Below are 18,007 nucleotides of genomic sequence, written 5' to 3'. Positions count from 1 at the left end.
ATGAATTTGATGTATGATATCTTACTAAAATCTATATGAAAATCTGTAGCCGCCTAGATACAACTGGTTTAACATTTTCAAAAAAGATAAGCTTATCTATCAAAGTTAACTGTCTAAATGTTCTGAAGTATGACATGCTTGCACCTCGGTTGTGATGTTCTATGTTGGTATAGTTAAGAATTGCTAGAATAAAATCAGATTTAGTAGTCTTAAATTTTAGTGTGTGGTGAACTATTCATTAGCTCTAGAACAATTGCTAAATTAGGGTGCTGCAATTCTACTTGAAATAGAATTATGGTAAAAATAAAAAAAAAAAGTTCTAAAAAAAACCCCCTATAACTATGCAGGATTTGGAATGATGAAATTCCATACAAAATTTGTCATCATCTCCTGAGTCTTCAGATTATGAAATGTTTTCAGGGACGGAATAGAGAGCATTCTGTTTGCTGGTAGTTTAGAATTTGTTTTAATTTCCTGTATAATGTAGATGTGTCTGTACCTACATACACATCTATATTTGTAAGTATATCTTACTGAATTTAAAAGAAATATGGAGGGAGGGGTGCATCCTACAGGTGATCTCAGAATTAATGCAGAGTGATTCACTATATTAACTCCAGTCAACAAATTTTTCATCAAAATGCAAGTGGTTATGGACACTGTCGGCTGAAAATGACTAAGCTTCCTGTATTTTTCTTTGAGAAGCCTACACTATTGAGTTTACATTTGTCTGAGAGAAAACACTTGTAAAGAATGTCTTATAGTTGATAATAAGTGTTCTTTATTCAGTGGTGGCAAGTTGTTTTTTCCCCCCCGCCACTAAAATGCCACTTTTGTCCATTTATCATTGATTTGCATATATTCTATTTTGTATTCTGTTCTGCAGTTCTGTGCTTTTTATGAAGCAGTATCCCTAATTTTTCAATGATAATTGGCTTCAGGAAGAATGATTTCTAAGTTACTGGTGTCTCCTATTCTCCATCCGACTGTAGCGTTTGTTTTGGTGATACTAATTCTCCGCAGTAGGTTTCTAAATTGTTGAAGTTTTTACTTTACTGTTTGTTTCTTATGGTGATGGTGTGCTTCTTTGACTCCAGTCTCTAGAACATTTTTGGTTTGTGCTGTTTACCTTTCAATTAGTTTTCATGTTAATTTTTACTTGTAAACTTAGCAACCTTGACCTTACTTCTGCTGTTTGCTGCTTCATCTCCTCTCTTCTACTTCCAAATTATACTGAAGACGTAACAAATTTTTTTTTTCAAATTATGCCTATGGTAGATAAGTCCTAGATCACAGTAGTGACTTTTAAAGAAAATTAATCTTAATTGTTATCATTAAGCTATGCATGTAGCTAACGTGTGCAACTGCTTTTCTTTATTGCTTGCACTGTTTATTCTTGTGTCCTGTTCCATGAAGCAGTAATCATAGGAAAATAAATTGGCCAAAATTGATGATACGTTTCTTGAAAAAGGCATGGGGAGGATCAGTTTCCATTGTTCTATACTACTTACTGTCCCTGAAAAGATAAGGACTTTGATCTTAAGTATTAGTAGCAGATTAGAGTAACTTCCTGACATTCCAATATACCATAGAAGTTTTGCAAGAACAAAGTTACCGAAGAGCTCAGTTCATGTTTTTCCTTCTTGAGGCCTAACTCTTTTGGGGTATGAGCATGTTTGTGTCCAGCACGCTGTACTTCTGACACTCTTATTGAGGCTTTTATATAATATAGTCCATATATGAAATACAAGGAGAGTAAACTTCTGCTAAGTTGAGAGAGAAATTTTATAATGAATTCATAATTCACAAAGCTTCCCAAAGAGAGAGAGCATATAAAGAAGCTTTGAAAACTGTAGTGGGAATTGACATTGAGTAAGAAAGTAAGGGAAGTTAAGAGTTAAGTGTGCTATCCATACATAATATGAGAGCCTTCAGAGGAGGATCTGCTGAATTAATATAGGTTATCTTCAATCAAATATGAATTATATGCTTTTCTCTGCAAAAGTAAATGAGATATTCTTTTAAGTCATCTACAGCCCAGGAGGTGGTGTTTATCCAGCCAGTCATTGATGGGGCGGGAAAAATAGTTTAAGTTCTGAAGAATTCAGGCTAGTTTTTTTTTTTCTCCTTGCTTAGCTGAAGCGAGCCTTGTTCACACTTCTGTTGCTGCAGAGCAGGAGCCAGAACTGAATCAGGAGGTTCTCAGGATGGTAGCTGTTCTCAGTGCAGTTAGAAAATCATGTGTGCATTTTGGTGAATTGTGGCATGGAGAAAGGAATGGAAGAGAAGCCTTTCAGAACATCCTCCTTTGGTACTGAGGTGGGGAGAATGAGCCCAGCACATACATAAACTTTTGCTTTTCTGGTCTGTAGTTATCCCTCAGACTGACTGGAAGAAGATAGTGTGATCATCCCTTCAGTGTCCAGCACTGTCTACATAATTACTTTCTTTTCCAGAAGAGTAAAATATCCCTTAAGAGCTAATTAACGTTTCATTTCTAAGCATTAGTGTAGTATGTATTTCATTTGTGAAGAGTCCACTGATGTCTCTCTCTTCAAATTTTTTCACATGAAATTTTTTTCATGCTTCCAGTTCTCATTACCTGCTCGCAAAGCCCATCCATTCAGGTTATTGCTTTCTAGAGAAACAAGAAAAAAGAAGCAGGAACTGTTTGTTTGTTCCCCCCCCTCCATGGAAGGCTTATCTACATAAACAATAGTGTTCTCTATTGTGAACTTAAGGTTCTAGGAACATCCTGAGGCTTTGAATTTGTCATTTTACACTATGTTGTCTGCATTAAAACACTATCTTTTTCTTGATCAGTTAATTTATTACCCAGTAAAATTAAAATAATTTCTTTCAGTGTACATTACTGCCTAGCTGTTGCCATGCTAACAATTTATATTGCTATTTTTTTGGTTTTCTGTAGTTGTCAGTGTTTTTTCTATGCTGACTTGGTGCACTCCTCCGTTTTCATATCATTAATATATTAAAGAATTAATAATTAAAATTTTGTCATGTTTGGCCATTTAGTCCCTCTACTTTCATCTTAGTCAAGCATGCTTGTCACGAGTAAGAAAGGACTTCATTACATCATCATCTTTAGAAACTATTCAAAAAAGCTGTACTGATTTTTTTCTTTTTTTCTTTTTGGTACAATTGTTTAACAGTAATTTGAATTTGTGCTATAAAATACAAATAATTGCAACCAGTGATAATGGTAAAGGTTTTTTTTCTTCATATTAGTTGAAGTAGAAATAACGTCGTCCTTCCTTCTCCTTTATGAAGTAGAGATGTAATATGTATCGGTGACTTCTGTATACAATATTTAGGATTCTGGTTTTATCTGTTGGATTTTTTTTTTTTTTTGTTATAGTATATTTCCAACTCTAGGGTCTTTTCTTCATGAAAAGACATCATGTTAATAATAGCCAAAACTGGCATTTGCTTTATGGGGTTGTTTTCGTTTGGTTTGGGGTTTTTTTGGGGGGAGGGGGTCGGCGGAAATGTTCTTCTCACAACAGGGGGGGAAAATATTCCAGTTCCTTTCCCTTTGGAATAATAAGTAGTGAACATACAGGGATTTGGTAGAGCATTTTAAGATGATAGTGGAATTAATTTTTTCCTTTTGTGAACACACATGAATGTTTTGCTAGCTTTTTCCAAGTTGACAAATACACTAAGCCTTTTTCTTCTTCACTGTATTGTGTTTAAACGTGTCCTAAGAATTGGTGGTTGAATTTGTGAAATCAGAATGCCCCCAGTCACGAACTATGATGTCGTAAGAGAGGGTTTGTAACTGTCATGTCAGAAGTGTTGACAATAGTATATTACTTCAGTTTGCTTTTAATCAAGCAGGTGGCAAACAACATGAGTACTGGTTTTGTGGTGTTTTTTTTTTTTTTTTTGTATCATATAAACCAACTTCTTTTCCTGCAGCCATTCCTGTATTTGTTTCCTGCTTCTGCTCTGGTTGCCACACTGTAAAGCAGCTGTGGGTGATTATTTTGCCAAGTTCCTAAATTCTTCAGGTTTCCCTTTTATCTTCATGCAGCCTTCAACAAAGGGAAGGAAGTGTATGACATTGTGTAGCAATCTTCCTTTTCATTTCAGAGTCTTTCTCTTTCTTGTTAATTTGTCAATACTAGCAATTCTCAAGGCTGGCTTCATTGAGTGCACTTGCAAATCCATACAATGTGGAGAAATAACAATACTTAAAAACCTGAGGGGTTTTTAACTTCCTTAGAATTCTTAGTGTCTCAGGATGATTTAAATTGGTTGCACAAACGGTGCCGTAGATGGCCTTTGCAGTTACAGATCCACTGAAATGAGATCTTTTGATTATTCCTTCAAAGAAACCATATACGGATACGTGTAGTTGTGACCTCCTGCTTCAAAATGCTTTGCATCCATTCATTTAACTAAGAGACAAACTCTTATCTATGCAGAAAAATACTTGTTCCTATCTAAAGATGTTTGTGGAGGGGTTTGGTGTGGAAGAAAGTTTCTTGACCAAAACCAAAATTGGATAAATCAGTTTGTCTAGATGAATCTGCTCTGGCTACTAGGAAGAACAAGAGCCACATACTGACCAGCCTGCTCATCCTCCAGAGACTCAGAGGTTGACTTTGGTGTTCCCGCTGAGGAAGTAAAGCTTGCTCTTAATTTCTGTTTCATTTTGTTAGAACGTGCCAGAAGAATTTTAAAAATTCATATGAAACAACCTTCACAATTTAAGTTTGCATAAATATAAATGTTTTCCTGATAATGTTGCAAATAAGTTGGAGAGCAACTGAGAGGGTGTACTTAATGGTGTAGTTGAATTGCTCTTACAGCAACAGTTAACAGGGGAAGTTCTGTTTTGCAGCTCTGGTGTCCTACGCCTTGCCTTGTGCTGGCGTTAGTAAGATGGCTTAGCAGTATCTTCATGGTGTATTCTAAGGCAAAAGGAGAATTTGCCTTGTTGAGAATTGTTCTGAGTTGTGTGAAAGACTTGGGCACAGCTTTTTGTATCCCTATATATAGTGCTTTGGCTACTTATGATACATCTTTTAATGAGGATTTACTTAAAAAGGGGCTGGGGAAATGTTAAGGGTCCCCAGATGCTTAGCTGTTCACGTGCATGTGATTTATAATTTCCTTGAACATCCTGTATAGAAAAAAATCCTGTTATATTTGTTCATAAAGTCAAATTCCTTTTAAATACTTGTAGCCATCTAATTAAGGAAATAAACTACCCTAACTTCCTCTCCAACAGTTTTTGTAAGCTACCTGTTGTGCTAGCAGTTTCTATATGCTCTGAACAGTGACTGAATTGTAGAAGACAAAATACTAATTTAAGAAAATGTCATAGTGTGAATATTCTTTTCAGCAGCTGCAGCAGGTATTGCATATCATCAGAAAATGGAAAGCCTATCTGCAAATTAATCTGTGACAGTAACATTAGGGGCACCACCAAGAATTGTGTTACAATTTGTACAAATCCAGAGATGAGACCAAAAAGTGGGGAGAGGAAGCAAGGCACAAAGAACAAGATTCTGCATTAAAACATTTGCAGATTGGATTAGGTTCAGCAGATGAGCCTGAATGTTGAGGATCGGTTCACACACACATAGTAATTTTAAGAAACTCATTCCAGTCCTTCCAGTGCAGTTAGCTAAGGCAAAACTCACAGCATGAATGGACAATTCTGCAGCAGCTCTTTCATGTAGAGGCAAATACACGTCTCAATTTCATGTCTTCAGAATGTCTTCAATTAGCCACAGTTTGAAATACGTAGTTTAAATGGTTTTATTAAATCATTTTAATACTGCACATACACCCAATAGATTTAATACTGATGTTACCCATTTTGCTGCAGTTTTGCAGCAGTATAGTTTTGCTTTTATCCATCAGAACTTTAAACAGCTGTAAGATAAGGCTATTCTAAACTTGGAAATAGGTGAAAGCACGTGTAATACATCTCAAGCTTGAGATACAAACTGAGACCCACTCATCTGGTCACATATATGGCTTTGTGTCCATTGAGTACGGCAAGGCCTATCTTATTATGGCTTACGATTTAAGAAAATAATTTTAAAACTAGCATAGCAAGGTAAAAATGGCAAGTTAAAATACAGATTAGATCAGTAGTTTGGATTCTTCACAAGTGTTTTTTAACTTTCTTAACATTTTCTCATTTTATTGTTGGCATTTCTCATTTCGATGATTAATACAAGTGTACACGAAGTAAATCACAAATATGGGCAAGACTACTAATTTAGTATTCAGACTTAAGTATTACAGGATAGATTGATCTTTTTTCCCCTTTGAATTTCCAGTTTTAATAAAATGACTTAACGAAGCTTATCATTTCAGATTAAGTATTAAGGTCTTTGATTACTGTAATATATTAAAACCAAGCAGTTCATAATTGCAACCAACATAGTCAAACCATGAGTTGGTGGAAGTCATGGATTAACCAGCTAGAATTAGAATTCGTTGGAAGTCTGTCAGGCTTTTGAGAACTGTCTCAAAAGTCTACTGCTGGTGCAGAGGACCTTCCCTCTCATTGAAGTTTATTCAGCTACTTCATTTTAATGGCTAGTATGTTCAAAATCAAGAAAATGGAAGGTCAAAAAGTTGGGAAACTTATTTATTTATTTATTTATTCATTCATTCATTCATTCATTCATTCCCCAAGTGTAAATAGAGTCGTGAGGTAAGAATATAACAGGTTAAAGATCATGACCATTATGGTGAATAGAAGGTATTGGTTCAGTTTATTGAAAACATGTGTTTGCAGCACACAACATACTTCGATCGTGTGTGCTGCTTAAAAACTTCTAGAGCAACTTTTCTGAAAGTAAAGGTTTTTTTCTGATTGGATTCATGGATTCAGCTTTAGCTTTACTTAGTCTACAGTAACTGTGTAGTAAGTAGAAGGTAGTAAACTACATTTTATGACATGATAGAGGTATGTGAAAAGAATCAGATCTTGGGAAATACATGCTAAGGTATATAAATTGCCTAAGCAAGCATGTTGAGGTAGTGTATTCTTCAGTTTAGCAAAAACGAGTGAAACACTGGTAGAATGAAATGTGAATCCTTTAGAAAAAACAAACACAGAATAAAATCAGAGAGGTTTCTTTCTTGCAGATAGGAAAGAATAAAATCAATCTTTCTGGGTGTTTTTTTTTGGGGGGGGGGGTGTTTTTTTTTAAGTTAAAAATCGTCATGTGTGTTAGAGGTTTGTTTTGTGTTTGGGAAATCGAATGTTTCTGGAGTCCACAAATAAACTTTTATTTCCGCAGAGAAAACTCTTATTGTTCATTTGCTGTCAATTTGAATTGTCATTAGAATAGGTGAACTTCCAAATCAGTTCCGTCTGAAATTTTACATTTGTTCTTTGAAAAGTAATGCTAACTGCAAGTTATTGAGAGTGTTTGTAGACTTCTTGCCTTGTAGAGTAACAAGAAACTTTATTTCTCAGAAAGTGTACAGAAAATGTATTATTTGCTTTAGTTAAATATATAATTTTGAAAACCTTGTATTTCTTTTTCCCAGGCTGTTCGCTGCTATGAATCGCTAATTTTGAAAGCTGAAGGAAAGGTCGAGTCTGATTTCTTTTGTCAGTTAGGTCACTTCAACCTCTTATTGGAAGATTATCCAAAAGGTAAGGTTTTTTAGTACTTCTGATAAATGTCATTGGGGGATTGTCATTTGATGTAGATAACACAATAGAACGAAAAACATTTTGATAACTCACTGTTTTCTTGGTTTGTACTGTATTTCAAAGCCCATAACAGAATAAGACTGATGAAGTCTTTGCGAAAACAGTTTTATTCTAACTTGTTGTTGTTCTTTTTTTTTTTTTTAATTGAAAAAAATCAACCAAAACACTACTGATTCAAGTATGAATTTGAAGTTTATTTAGTTCATACAGTAGTACCACACTGCCTACTTCATTTTTCTGGTTCATTATTACATGACTACAAACAGTTGAACCCATGCCTCTGAAGTTTTCCTATGGGGGGTGGGAGGCACAGGTGCATAGTACGAGAGCCTTAGTGCTTTCATGTATGTCCACAATCTCAACAGGTAAGGCTAGGCTGAAAGTGTTAATTCAAAAGCAAAAATTTGCAGTTAAAGTGTGTTTCAAGTTCTGTTTTAAATACATGTGGAATACATGAGTGGAAGAATGGAAGTAGGGGTTTGGGGCGGGGAGGTGCATGTGTGTGGTTTTTTAGGTCCCTGCTTCATCAATCTTTGAAATTACTTTTATTGCCATCATTGCAGCCAGTGAACATAGAACCTTATATACACTTGTGCTTTGTTGCTTGTGGGTCACTAGAGTGCTTTTCTGGCAGTGGTGTGGATTCCCAAAGATACTCTACAGTGTTGCTGACTGAGACATCGGGCTAGAACTTCAGTTTGTCCTGTTTCCACTTCATGTCACGCTGGGTGTCAGGCCCAGTGTCTGATAGCTGCCTCCCGTCCAGTGATTGTGGGAGGTGTGGATGAGTATTAAGCCTTTTTGCATCTTACTCTATCTAGCTAATTAGAACAGGTCAGAATATGTAAATTTTTTCATGGGATGTCTTTTTTCATTGTTGTTGCTTTTTAGTTTTAATATGAGTGCAGTTCTGTTTGACTTTCTGTAAGGAAACAAACAACACCTCCACCCCGAAAATGTCTACTCACACCCCACCCCTTTTTCCAAACACACAAAACCACTGGTTTACGATTACCTTGGGACATAGAAATAGGGAAATGAATTATAACTGATAGTAGTTCAAAAGTACTGCTTAGTGATTCAGGCTAGCTGTGGACCGTTATAACAGTGTGTCTATGTGTCTACTTGTTCACTATGTGTAACATAAAACAGCGTGAGTTAGGGTTCCTAGAAACCTACCTCGCCTTCATTTTTTAGGTGATAGATGTTTAGATTTGATATTACTAGGGAGGAATTTGCAGTTACTGAAAATTCAGTATGTAAATTCAGAAGGCTTTGAATGATCAAGGCATCTGTCTCTTTCTTTTGAATATATGGGAAGCTTAAGGACCTTAGTTACCCGCAACTTGTGGGTTCCTAAGATGTTGGTACAGTTGGTACCTACATCCCATCCAGGTGGTGTAATATAATCACTGGTGTTTCTAATTCCAGAGACATAGGAAAGGTGAAGGGAACGTGGCAATATGCTGGCTATAGAATGGTCTGATCCCGTGTTTTTGTTTTTATTTTATTTTATTTTTTAAAGAAAATTCAACACCCCCACCCCCCCCCCACAAACAACTTACGCTGTTGTTTCTGATTAGCCTAATACAACTTGGTATGATGAGTGCAGTATAGGTTATTGGATATATTTTACTTAGTAAAGACAGTGCAGGATTGTGGGCAGAACTGTATTGACTCTGCTGTTGAGTTGATAACAGTTAAGAGTGGGAGGACTAGATGTTGCTGTGGATCAGAGGCAAGGTTTACTGACGGGGAGTCTGCTTTGTACTGTGTATATAGTTTTAAGAACAGGCATACAAAATACAAATGATGGTTGAAGATACCAGTTCTCCAGAACTGTAAACAAGCATGAGCAGAACTGTGTGGGAAGAAACATTTAGGCATTAAAAACCTGAATTAAAATACTTAGTATTTTCTTAGATGCCTATTTAAAGTCACATCTCAATCATGAAAGAGGTCTCAAGAAGCGGAAAAACTTTATTAGTAATGAAGTATAAAAAAAAACATAAGGTGTATCTGTATTTTCAAAGAAATGGGGCAGTAGTAAAAATAATACTGGAGGAATTTTAATTGATAGGAAAAGGGAAGTTAAAGGGGTTTTTTATTAAGTGGGGGACACATGTTCACAAGTTGTTGAACTCCAGTACCAAAGGCCGTAAAAGTATTATGCACAATGCAAAAAGGCATAAGTGTTCTATAATTAATTTATTACTGTTACTTGAAAGAAGTAGAATGCTGGTGTGTTGCATTATAAATTTAAAGTAAAAATAAATTTTATTCTATTCTATAAATTCTGTTACTTTTCATTATCATACATTCTAATTGCAATTATAGTTTTAAATGCTTGGGAACTGAAAATTAAAGGGAGTTCAGAAATGTTTTGATCTCACTAATGTATATTTTAAGGACTTAATTTTTAAGTCCTGAAGTTCCAGAATTGTAAAATGCTGAAGCAGGATGATCTTACAGCAGAAATATAATCTGTCTAGTCTGAAGTTAGTCTTGGACAAAGTTATGGAGAAGTTGATGTGTTGAATAAATTGGATGTAATTAATAAAATATCACAAGATAGCAGCATGACTAATGCTGCACAACTTTTTTTTCCTTGGAAGCCTATTATTTATTTAACTAAATATCTTTAATAAATGTGTACACCTTTATATGTAATGTAGAAAGGTGTGTCTTTATTAGAGGCAAATGTGATAGTGTTCTTTGTTTAAAAACGCTTGCAATATAGTTTTGTGAAGCAGAGCAAAATTGTTAGCTGATTGCAGAAATATGGTCAGTGATCAAGATGAAGCAATGCTCGGTTGATAGAGATGTTAGGTTTCATGTGTATGGTTTCCTCTGTTTTGATCTGTCTCATTTTTTCACAAATACGTTGACAAATGCGGATCATTCAGTAGGGTGTGTTTGTTGTGTGTTAGTATTTTCATGTAGCTAATACCTTCTCATAAATGTAGTAAAAAAGACTGTAGGACCTTTCTTTATAAGAATTAGGACTCATACCCCAGAAAAGAGGGACCTTGAGAAAGATTCTTTGCAGGTTACTGCATGTCATTATTGGAACTAACCAGGCAAATACTGCCCTTGCTGCATGTACGCAGGGAATATTAGTTAGGGGAAGGCTACCTTTGAATGTGGAGTAAGTTGATGGCTGATGCCTTGCTGAAGTCCAAATACATCTAGCATGTATATTTACGTCTTTAAATGAAAGCTGTTAAATGTTGTAGTAATTTCTTTTGAAGTGCATTATGTTTTCTGTCACTTCTAGCCACTGAAGGCCAGATTTAATATCCTTTTTTTCATAAAAAAGAAGTACTTGTCTCCAACAAAAGTTGTGAGTTTACATCAGAAATTACTGGATGAGGTTCTTCTCTGTGTTGTATCTGAGGTTAGACTAGAGTATCACAGTGTTTTTTCCTAGCCTTTAAAATATCCGAAGCTGGTCTGCAGCTTGTTTTCCCAAAATGCAGTATGTTTGAATTGCTGATGTTAGCTAAAGGGTTTTCTCTGCAGCCATGAAATTGAGTTGTCTTGTTAATTGCACTCTGCTACTGTTAGGAGAAGGTCCTAGGCAAGGTATCAACCTTTTTGCAGATTTTGAATACTGTGAGCCACTGACTTGTATTCAGATGATTATAACCGAGGTAGATTGTTTCAGCTTAGCAAGTATGTTCAAGGTGGTTTCTGTGCCCAGCTTTGTCGTCTTGATCATTACTGGTCAGAATTTGGCTTCAGGATTTCCCAAAATGAGAACGTTCACTCCTCCCAGTCAAAACTATTCTGTTCCCTGTAGCATTTTCTTCACTCTAATCTGATGTCTTCCTCCTTTTTTTTTAATGAGGCAGCTATTCCCCAGCTGTTTGATTGTTTCAGAGGTTTCCAAACCCCTTGTTCCCTGGGCGTGTCTTTAGTGGCACCCCCCCATCTGCTTGTTGCTGCTCTCTGCTTTGTGCTGGCACAGCTGAACGTGCAGCTGTGTGGGGAACTGATCCAACTGAAAAATAACCTAGCAGAAAAAAGTGATGCAATAGCCCCAGAATGTGAAACCTCAGCCTCACGTTTTGCCAGAGGAGGTTGATGAGTTGTCATGTAGGCTTTTGGATGCCGGCAGCATTGTGCATCCAGCTAGGTCTCCATGGTATATACCTGTGAACTTCGTTTGCTACTGCATTCCTTGGGAGGGCCAGGATTTTACCAAAATTGTTGTGCTGCTAGTCTTGGAGGAAACTGATGCTGCATCAGTAGTTGGAGATTTTTACTTCCCCCCCGCCCCCACCCCCCACCCCCCCCGACTTTGGTTTCCATAAGGAGTACAGAGTGTAGACAGTGATCTTTAAGGTTTGGTTTCTAGTTGAATGCTGTTTAATGAGCTCATGGACTCTGACATCATCTGTGTTTTCTTTAGGAACCTTTGTATCTATTTTGTAGAAGGGTCATGTATATTGGCTGTGTTTCAGCCTGTGACTTGGAGGACAGTTAACAGTTGCACAAGTGGAGGCATACTTTTATCATTTGCCTCCTTGAATTGCTGTTCTCGAAGCAAAATCCCTGGGTATAGAAGTAGATAATGCAATTAATGAATGATTTGGGAAAAACATGCAATTATTCACATCACAGTTGCTAAAGCACAATAAATATAACTCTTATTGCTGTACTCAGGTGGTGATCACTTTTTTTATGTACTATGTCAGAACAGTTTTAATAATACTTACTTTGATAAGTGACTGCGTTAAGATAGTGACTGCATTGTCAAAAGCACCAATATAAAAATATTGTAAGTAATTTATAAGATAGTGTTAATTAGTCCAAGGGTATTTTTTAGCAATTGTTAGGCTAAAATTTACAACAAAACTGAAAAAAAAATACAGAATGTTTACTGGGGTGCTCATTTTGGGCTGTATCTTAAGATAAACCAAAATTTAAACACTTACTGATTGTTCTTGTGTAAAGTTGTCTGGTTGTGAGAACAACTCCCAAATTCAACGATGTATGTGTGTTCCTTTGTACTTAAAATTCCAGCTCTGTAGAGAATTTCTCTGTAGTGGCTAATATCTTAGTCTTTTAGGACTTTGAAGGAAAAGTATTATCATTAGGAAGCATTTCAGTGTGCTGTGTTCTGAGGCACAGAGTAGTAGGAGTCATCTTATAAAATGTAAGAGAGAACTTCCCAGCATAGATAGAATTGTGCTGGTTGCTGCAGGGTTGCTGCTGGGCTGTCTTTTACTGCTGAGTCCTGAAGAACTAGAATGGATTTTAAGTAGCATAGCAATCTGAATGAGTTGAGGAAGAGATGGCTGTTTCAAATAAGTGTGATTTTTAAGTTTAAATTTTTTTATTTTGTTGTTTGTAATTTTCAATAACAGTCAGAAATCGGGTTGGTTGTATTTAGAGCTGTTTATTTCATCTTCAGGATGCTGTTGTAAATTTTGGGTGGTGCAATTTCAGGCGGTTCAAACTCTTATGTGAAATTCCTATAGAAAGGAGTAAGAATGTTATCTCAAGCTATAGAAGATGACAATGTTCTTTATAAATAGTGTGTGTGTGTGAGGCGAGGGTTAGCAGTAGAAGATTGTTATTATAGAATATAGCTGGACCATGTTTTTTGACTGGTTGTCTGAAAATTTTCATTTTGGGCAGCGTTCTAAATAAACACTTAATTGTTAAAAGTCATTTTGCAGAATATGCTCTTTGAAGGATTTTTGAGTTTCATGTGATTCCATTGTGTTCCTTCACTGATACTCTCAATATTTTAAGACCTTTCATAGAGTTCATTATCTAAAGGATTTCTGTAACAGTAAACTCCTTGTCAAACTCGTGTATGTCTTACACGTTTAATACTTCTTAGTCTCCTTTGGAGCTCATAGTTGGACATGATCATGGAACAGTGGGCTTCTCACCACTTTGCTGCTGCAGTATATTTCCAGATGAGGATGTGGAGTTGTTAATAAAATTACTTAGAGGACTATTTGGTGATTTTTCTTTCTTAAATGTATGATTGTGTTGCCTTTGTGTGTTTGTCTTCATTCTGTGTTAAAAGGAAGACATGCTTTAGGCTTCTTTGATTGTCTCTTTGGTACTTTCAGCACAAATCTCTGGAGGAAATGGAGAACAACCTCTTTCCTGAGGCCTTGGAACAAAACACCTGAGCTGCATTTTGCTGCTCTGCCTTCCACAACATCTTTTTTGGTCATTGACTCATCCTTGGAATTTCCTCACCTTTTGATGTCTTTAATTTTATGGCCCAGCAGTGTTCATCTTGCTAGGTTAAAATACTGTTGTGGATAAAACCTGCGCTATGTAATAAGCTGTTTCCATAACCTGCATATGTCTCCTAGGTGTTTAATGAACATTTACTTTTTCTGGAAGCATTGTCAGATTTAAAGCAATGCATATTGACGGTTGGACACGATGATCTTAGAGGTCTTTTCCAACCTTTATGATTCTATGATTCTATGATTCTATATGCCCTTTCCTTGCTTCCCTTGTGCAGTTCTTCAACTAATTTTCTATCTTACTATTCGTTTTCACATCAGATAAGCACTAAAAAATATTAGCGCTTGTTCAAAAATTAGATTTTAAAAAAGAAATTTCTATTGAAGAAAACATGTATTGATTTACACAGAAGAATATGGAGGTTTGAGTTGTTTTAAAGTTCTCTTTTCATGGGTATATCATCAAATTAATGCTTGCTCTTAACTTTTTAAAGTTCAGCAAGCCAAAAATCCGTGTTAGTCACATTTAGCCTTGCAAGGTGCCACTAGATGGTGTCAGTATCTAGTTCACTTTGTCTTTCCTCAAGCACTAAAACACTCAAACTGCTCCATGTTTGCATCACTTTCAAAGGCCTCTTAAATTTTCTGGTATCATAAAGTAGGTTTGTTAGAGCAGATCATAAAGCCATCCTTCTGTGACTGCATGATTTGTGATTATCCACAGGTAGGTGGATATCATTCAGTCTAGGCATTTTGGTCCCCATTTTCACCTCACTTGTTTGTTTAGGTTATGTATGTAGACTCTGGATATGAAGAGAGATTGTCTGTCATATTACTGAAACAATTATGTAGTTTATAAAGTTTTACCATTTTCTTATGAAATTATGTAGATTAAAAAAAAATAGCATCCTGAAAACACATACATGGTAATTATGTAAAATCTATTTTGTATTCTCTATGTGAAATCAAGGAATCTTAAACAGGGGCAAAGAAGAAATCAGGACATCCCTGTCCTGATTCTGAGATGTCCCTTGACCCTAGTCATAGTAAAAGAGGGAGGCAGACTCTTAGGGGGCAAATAATAAAGGCTGCCAGTGTTAAAGTAACTGTAGATACTGCAAAGTGGGTAGTTCTGGGTGACTTTAAAAACATGTAAGAAGAAACCAGTAGACTCTGACTGTATGATGAACTCATTGAGGGTCAGCTCTGTAGTAGGTGCCAGAGGCTTGTAAGAGATTCTGAAGCGAGCCTGAGCTGAGGAGCCTTCTTACTGTCCAGTAGTTTTAATTCTTTAAGTGGAAAGATGGTGCTTTTCTTTTCAGAGGTATTTTAGGTAAACATTCTTTTATTCTCATCAAGCAATATAGCTGACTGTGATTGATCTGGAAAGCTACATATACCTTTGGGGCATACACCCCCACCCCCACCATCTCCCCCATTCAGGGTAGGATGGTAAATGCTGTGTATGCCACACAGTAGGTTGTAGGGTTTTCAAGAGTCTGATCATAAGGATTGCCTGTTAGGCAAATAATGTAAATTGCCAGGTTTTGGAGAGAGATGTTAATAGGAAGAGTGTAAGCTGATACAATAAATCAATGAAATACTGGGCAGGAGAATGGAGATAGGTAACTATGAGCACATTTTTTAGGAATTCTTGAGTCACTTGTCCAATATTGGTTTAGATGTCTGAATGTGGTCTCTCAGCTTTGTGCTTTTAAGAGAGTTTTCTGTGGTTGACTAGATCATTTTACGAATATAGTTGAGAGCGAAGCAAGAAATGTTGCTCTACTGTTGACACGCAGTCCTGTTTTTTTCTGAGTCCAGACATGCATTTTCTAGATGCGCAGGAGTATTTTGCGTGCTGAAAATAGAAGTTTCTATGTATTTGGCCTCCAACAATTGCACAGGTTTAAGAATTTCAGTGGCAAACTTTTAGATTGGAAAAGCTCAATTATAAGTTCCTAATCAGAATATTGTCTGCAGAATTCTACTGCGCTTAAGAGTGATTTCAAAGCACTCATTTCATTATGTTTAAAAAAGGACATCTTAACTGGATGGGTTAATTCACTTGTGTCTGTAAGAATGAGAGTTGGCCCTATGTTAAAAGAGAGGCAGTAGTTCACAGGAATTTATTTCTGACAAAAATTGTCTTACTTTGGAATCACCAGTCTTGGATGAAAAGTAAAGGTGCAAATGACATTGCAACCTTTGGTGGTTTTTGTTTTGTTTTGTTTTGTTTTTAATACTACTAATGTGATGCATGACACAAGTGACTTTCTTTTCACTTCTTAATAAACCGGAGAATATAATCCAATAACTGGAATCATAGCACTGATGAAGCATAGCCTATGTTTCAGATAGGGACTTGTGTCAAAATTTTGTTGCTCAGCAGATTCACTTGCTCTTTTTTTTCTCCTTAATCTAGAATAAAGTTTGTAATTTGAGAGGTTTGTGCTCATTTCTTTAAGGGAGAAGTTGCTTGTAGTTCCATAATACACTTTTTAGATACAAGACACTATTTCTACACCACAGAACTCAGGATAAATGTCTGCTCACCAGTGGCTCAGGGAGTAGAAAGTATGGTAGAGTTCAGATTTATGGTTCATGTTCTACTGCTTTAAAACTAGTAGGTTGTTTTAGTTTTTAAAAAAATCTTGTTTTGATAATTTGATTTCTAGCCTCTTCTTATATGCAAGATTTGTTTTAGGGATGTGCTTGATTAGGGATGTTTCATGTGGACTCTGACAAAAAAATGCTCTCTTGAATCCCTTTTTTCAGTTTTTCTGGCTGTTCCTTGAATCCTTTTCAGCAGAGCTTGAGTGTTTGTGGAGCAGATGTTTAATCTAGATGTAAAGGGGGCTGAAGTAAACTTTCACAGGTAACTAACTAACTGTAAGATAAGCACTTGTTAAATACTGAAATTGTGCATCAGTCACAGTTTCTAGTTGTCTAACTGTCATGAGGAGGAAAGGGACGTTTAGCTCCTTTATAAGGGATCCCACCATGATTCACTGTTATGCATTTTTAGCATGACACTGAGAATCTTAGCATTTCATCTTCAAGAAGTTAAACAGAAGCAGAATACTGTTAGCCTAGAAGGAAAGGCTGGATCCCTAGAAGAGGTTGCTGAACCCAGAAGTAGGATTGGGCACTTCAGACACTTATTTTATCCATATCGCCTGTATGATTGACTGCAATAGTTAGCTTTAAAAAAAAAAAGATCACAAGTAATTTTCGGTTTCCTAAATCTTGCATAATATGGTGCTGTTGACTTAAATATTTGAAATATGCTTTAACCTTTAAAATTGGGATAGGTACTGCTTGACTTAAATAAAAGGAATATTTTTTTTTTTAAGTGTGGTGCATTACAAAACTGTGTCATAGAGTGCGTGTGTGTTTTCCTATTTGGGAAAGCAAAGTCATTCCCATGTTCAAAAGCTAATTATGCCTTTCTGTTGAAAAGTCATTAATGATACCTGGGAGAAGGTCAATCTAGAAGGAGTATTTGGGGTAGCAGGTTATTTTGTATTATTGTGAACATGCTTTATAACGTAATTGCAGAATGTGACTGAAATACGCTTAGTCTTAACATTCTTAAACTTACATTGTTAGTCATATCCTTAAGTTTGTACAAAATTTTTTTGGGGAGTGGGGGAGGAATTGTATTCTTAAGTTGTGAAAGACTTAGCCTGATTGACTAGATTTTTAAGTGATTTTACTCGTCTAAGTTGCATAACATTTACACATATTGCATATTGATAGTGTAAGGCTGATGAGTGTTCTCCTAGGTTCTTTTTCTACTCTGGGCATCTAAATAAATCACACTTTAGAGCACCAAAATAAGAAGCTGGCTTCACAAGCAGTTCCAGTGGTGAGGGGCACCTTATGGGCATGATTCAGCATGTATCAGACATTCAAAAATACAAGGTTGTGAGTCTCCATAGACAGATCAGTGCAAAGGTATGCTCTTAAGAAGAGAAAGCTCTGTGTCATTATGTGTATGTTGTTCTTATTTTGCTTAAACTTAAGGACTTTTGTTAAATTATGGAAATGAATATGCAAGACAGACATT

The 18,007-nt window shown here is 36.1% G+C and overlaps 1 protein-coding gene across 9 annotated transcripts in view; it reads left to right on the top strand.

The window, feature by feature from the left end:
* KDM6A (lysine demethylase 6A) overlaps nucleotides 1-18,007 on the top strand; it is a 159,009-nt gene that overhangs the window by 28,248 nt on the left and 112,754 nt on the right. For all 9 annotated transcript variants that reach the window (XR_012677259.1, XR_012677258.1, XR_012677257.1 and 6 more), the window contains exon 3: nucleotides 7,546-7,654. Coding sequence is in view for 5 of the 9 variants with exons in the window: in XM_075173798.1 (XP_075029899.1) it covers nucleotides 7,546-7,654 (109 nt within the window). In the remaining 4 variants the exon portion in view is untranslated. The remainder of the gene's footprint in view (nucleotides 1-7,545; nucleotides 7,655-18,007) is intronic.

The sequence above is a fragment of the Calonectris borealis genome, chromosome 1, assembly GCF_964195595.1.
Source record: "Calonectris borealis chromosome 1, bCalBor7.hap1.2, whole genome shotgun sequence".
NCBI lineage: Eukaryota > Metazoa > Chordata > Aves > Procellariiformes > Procellariidae > Calonectris > Calonectris borealis.
The sequence above is the reverse complement of the archived record's forward strand: the minus strand, read 5'-3'. Positions and strand labels throughout refer to the sequence as shown.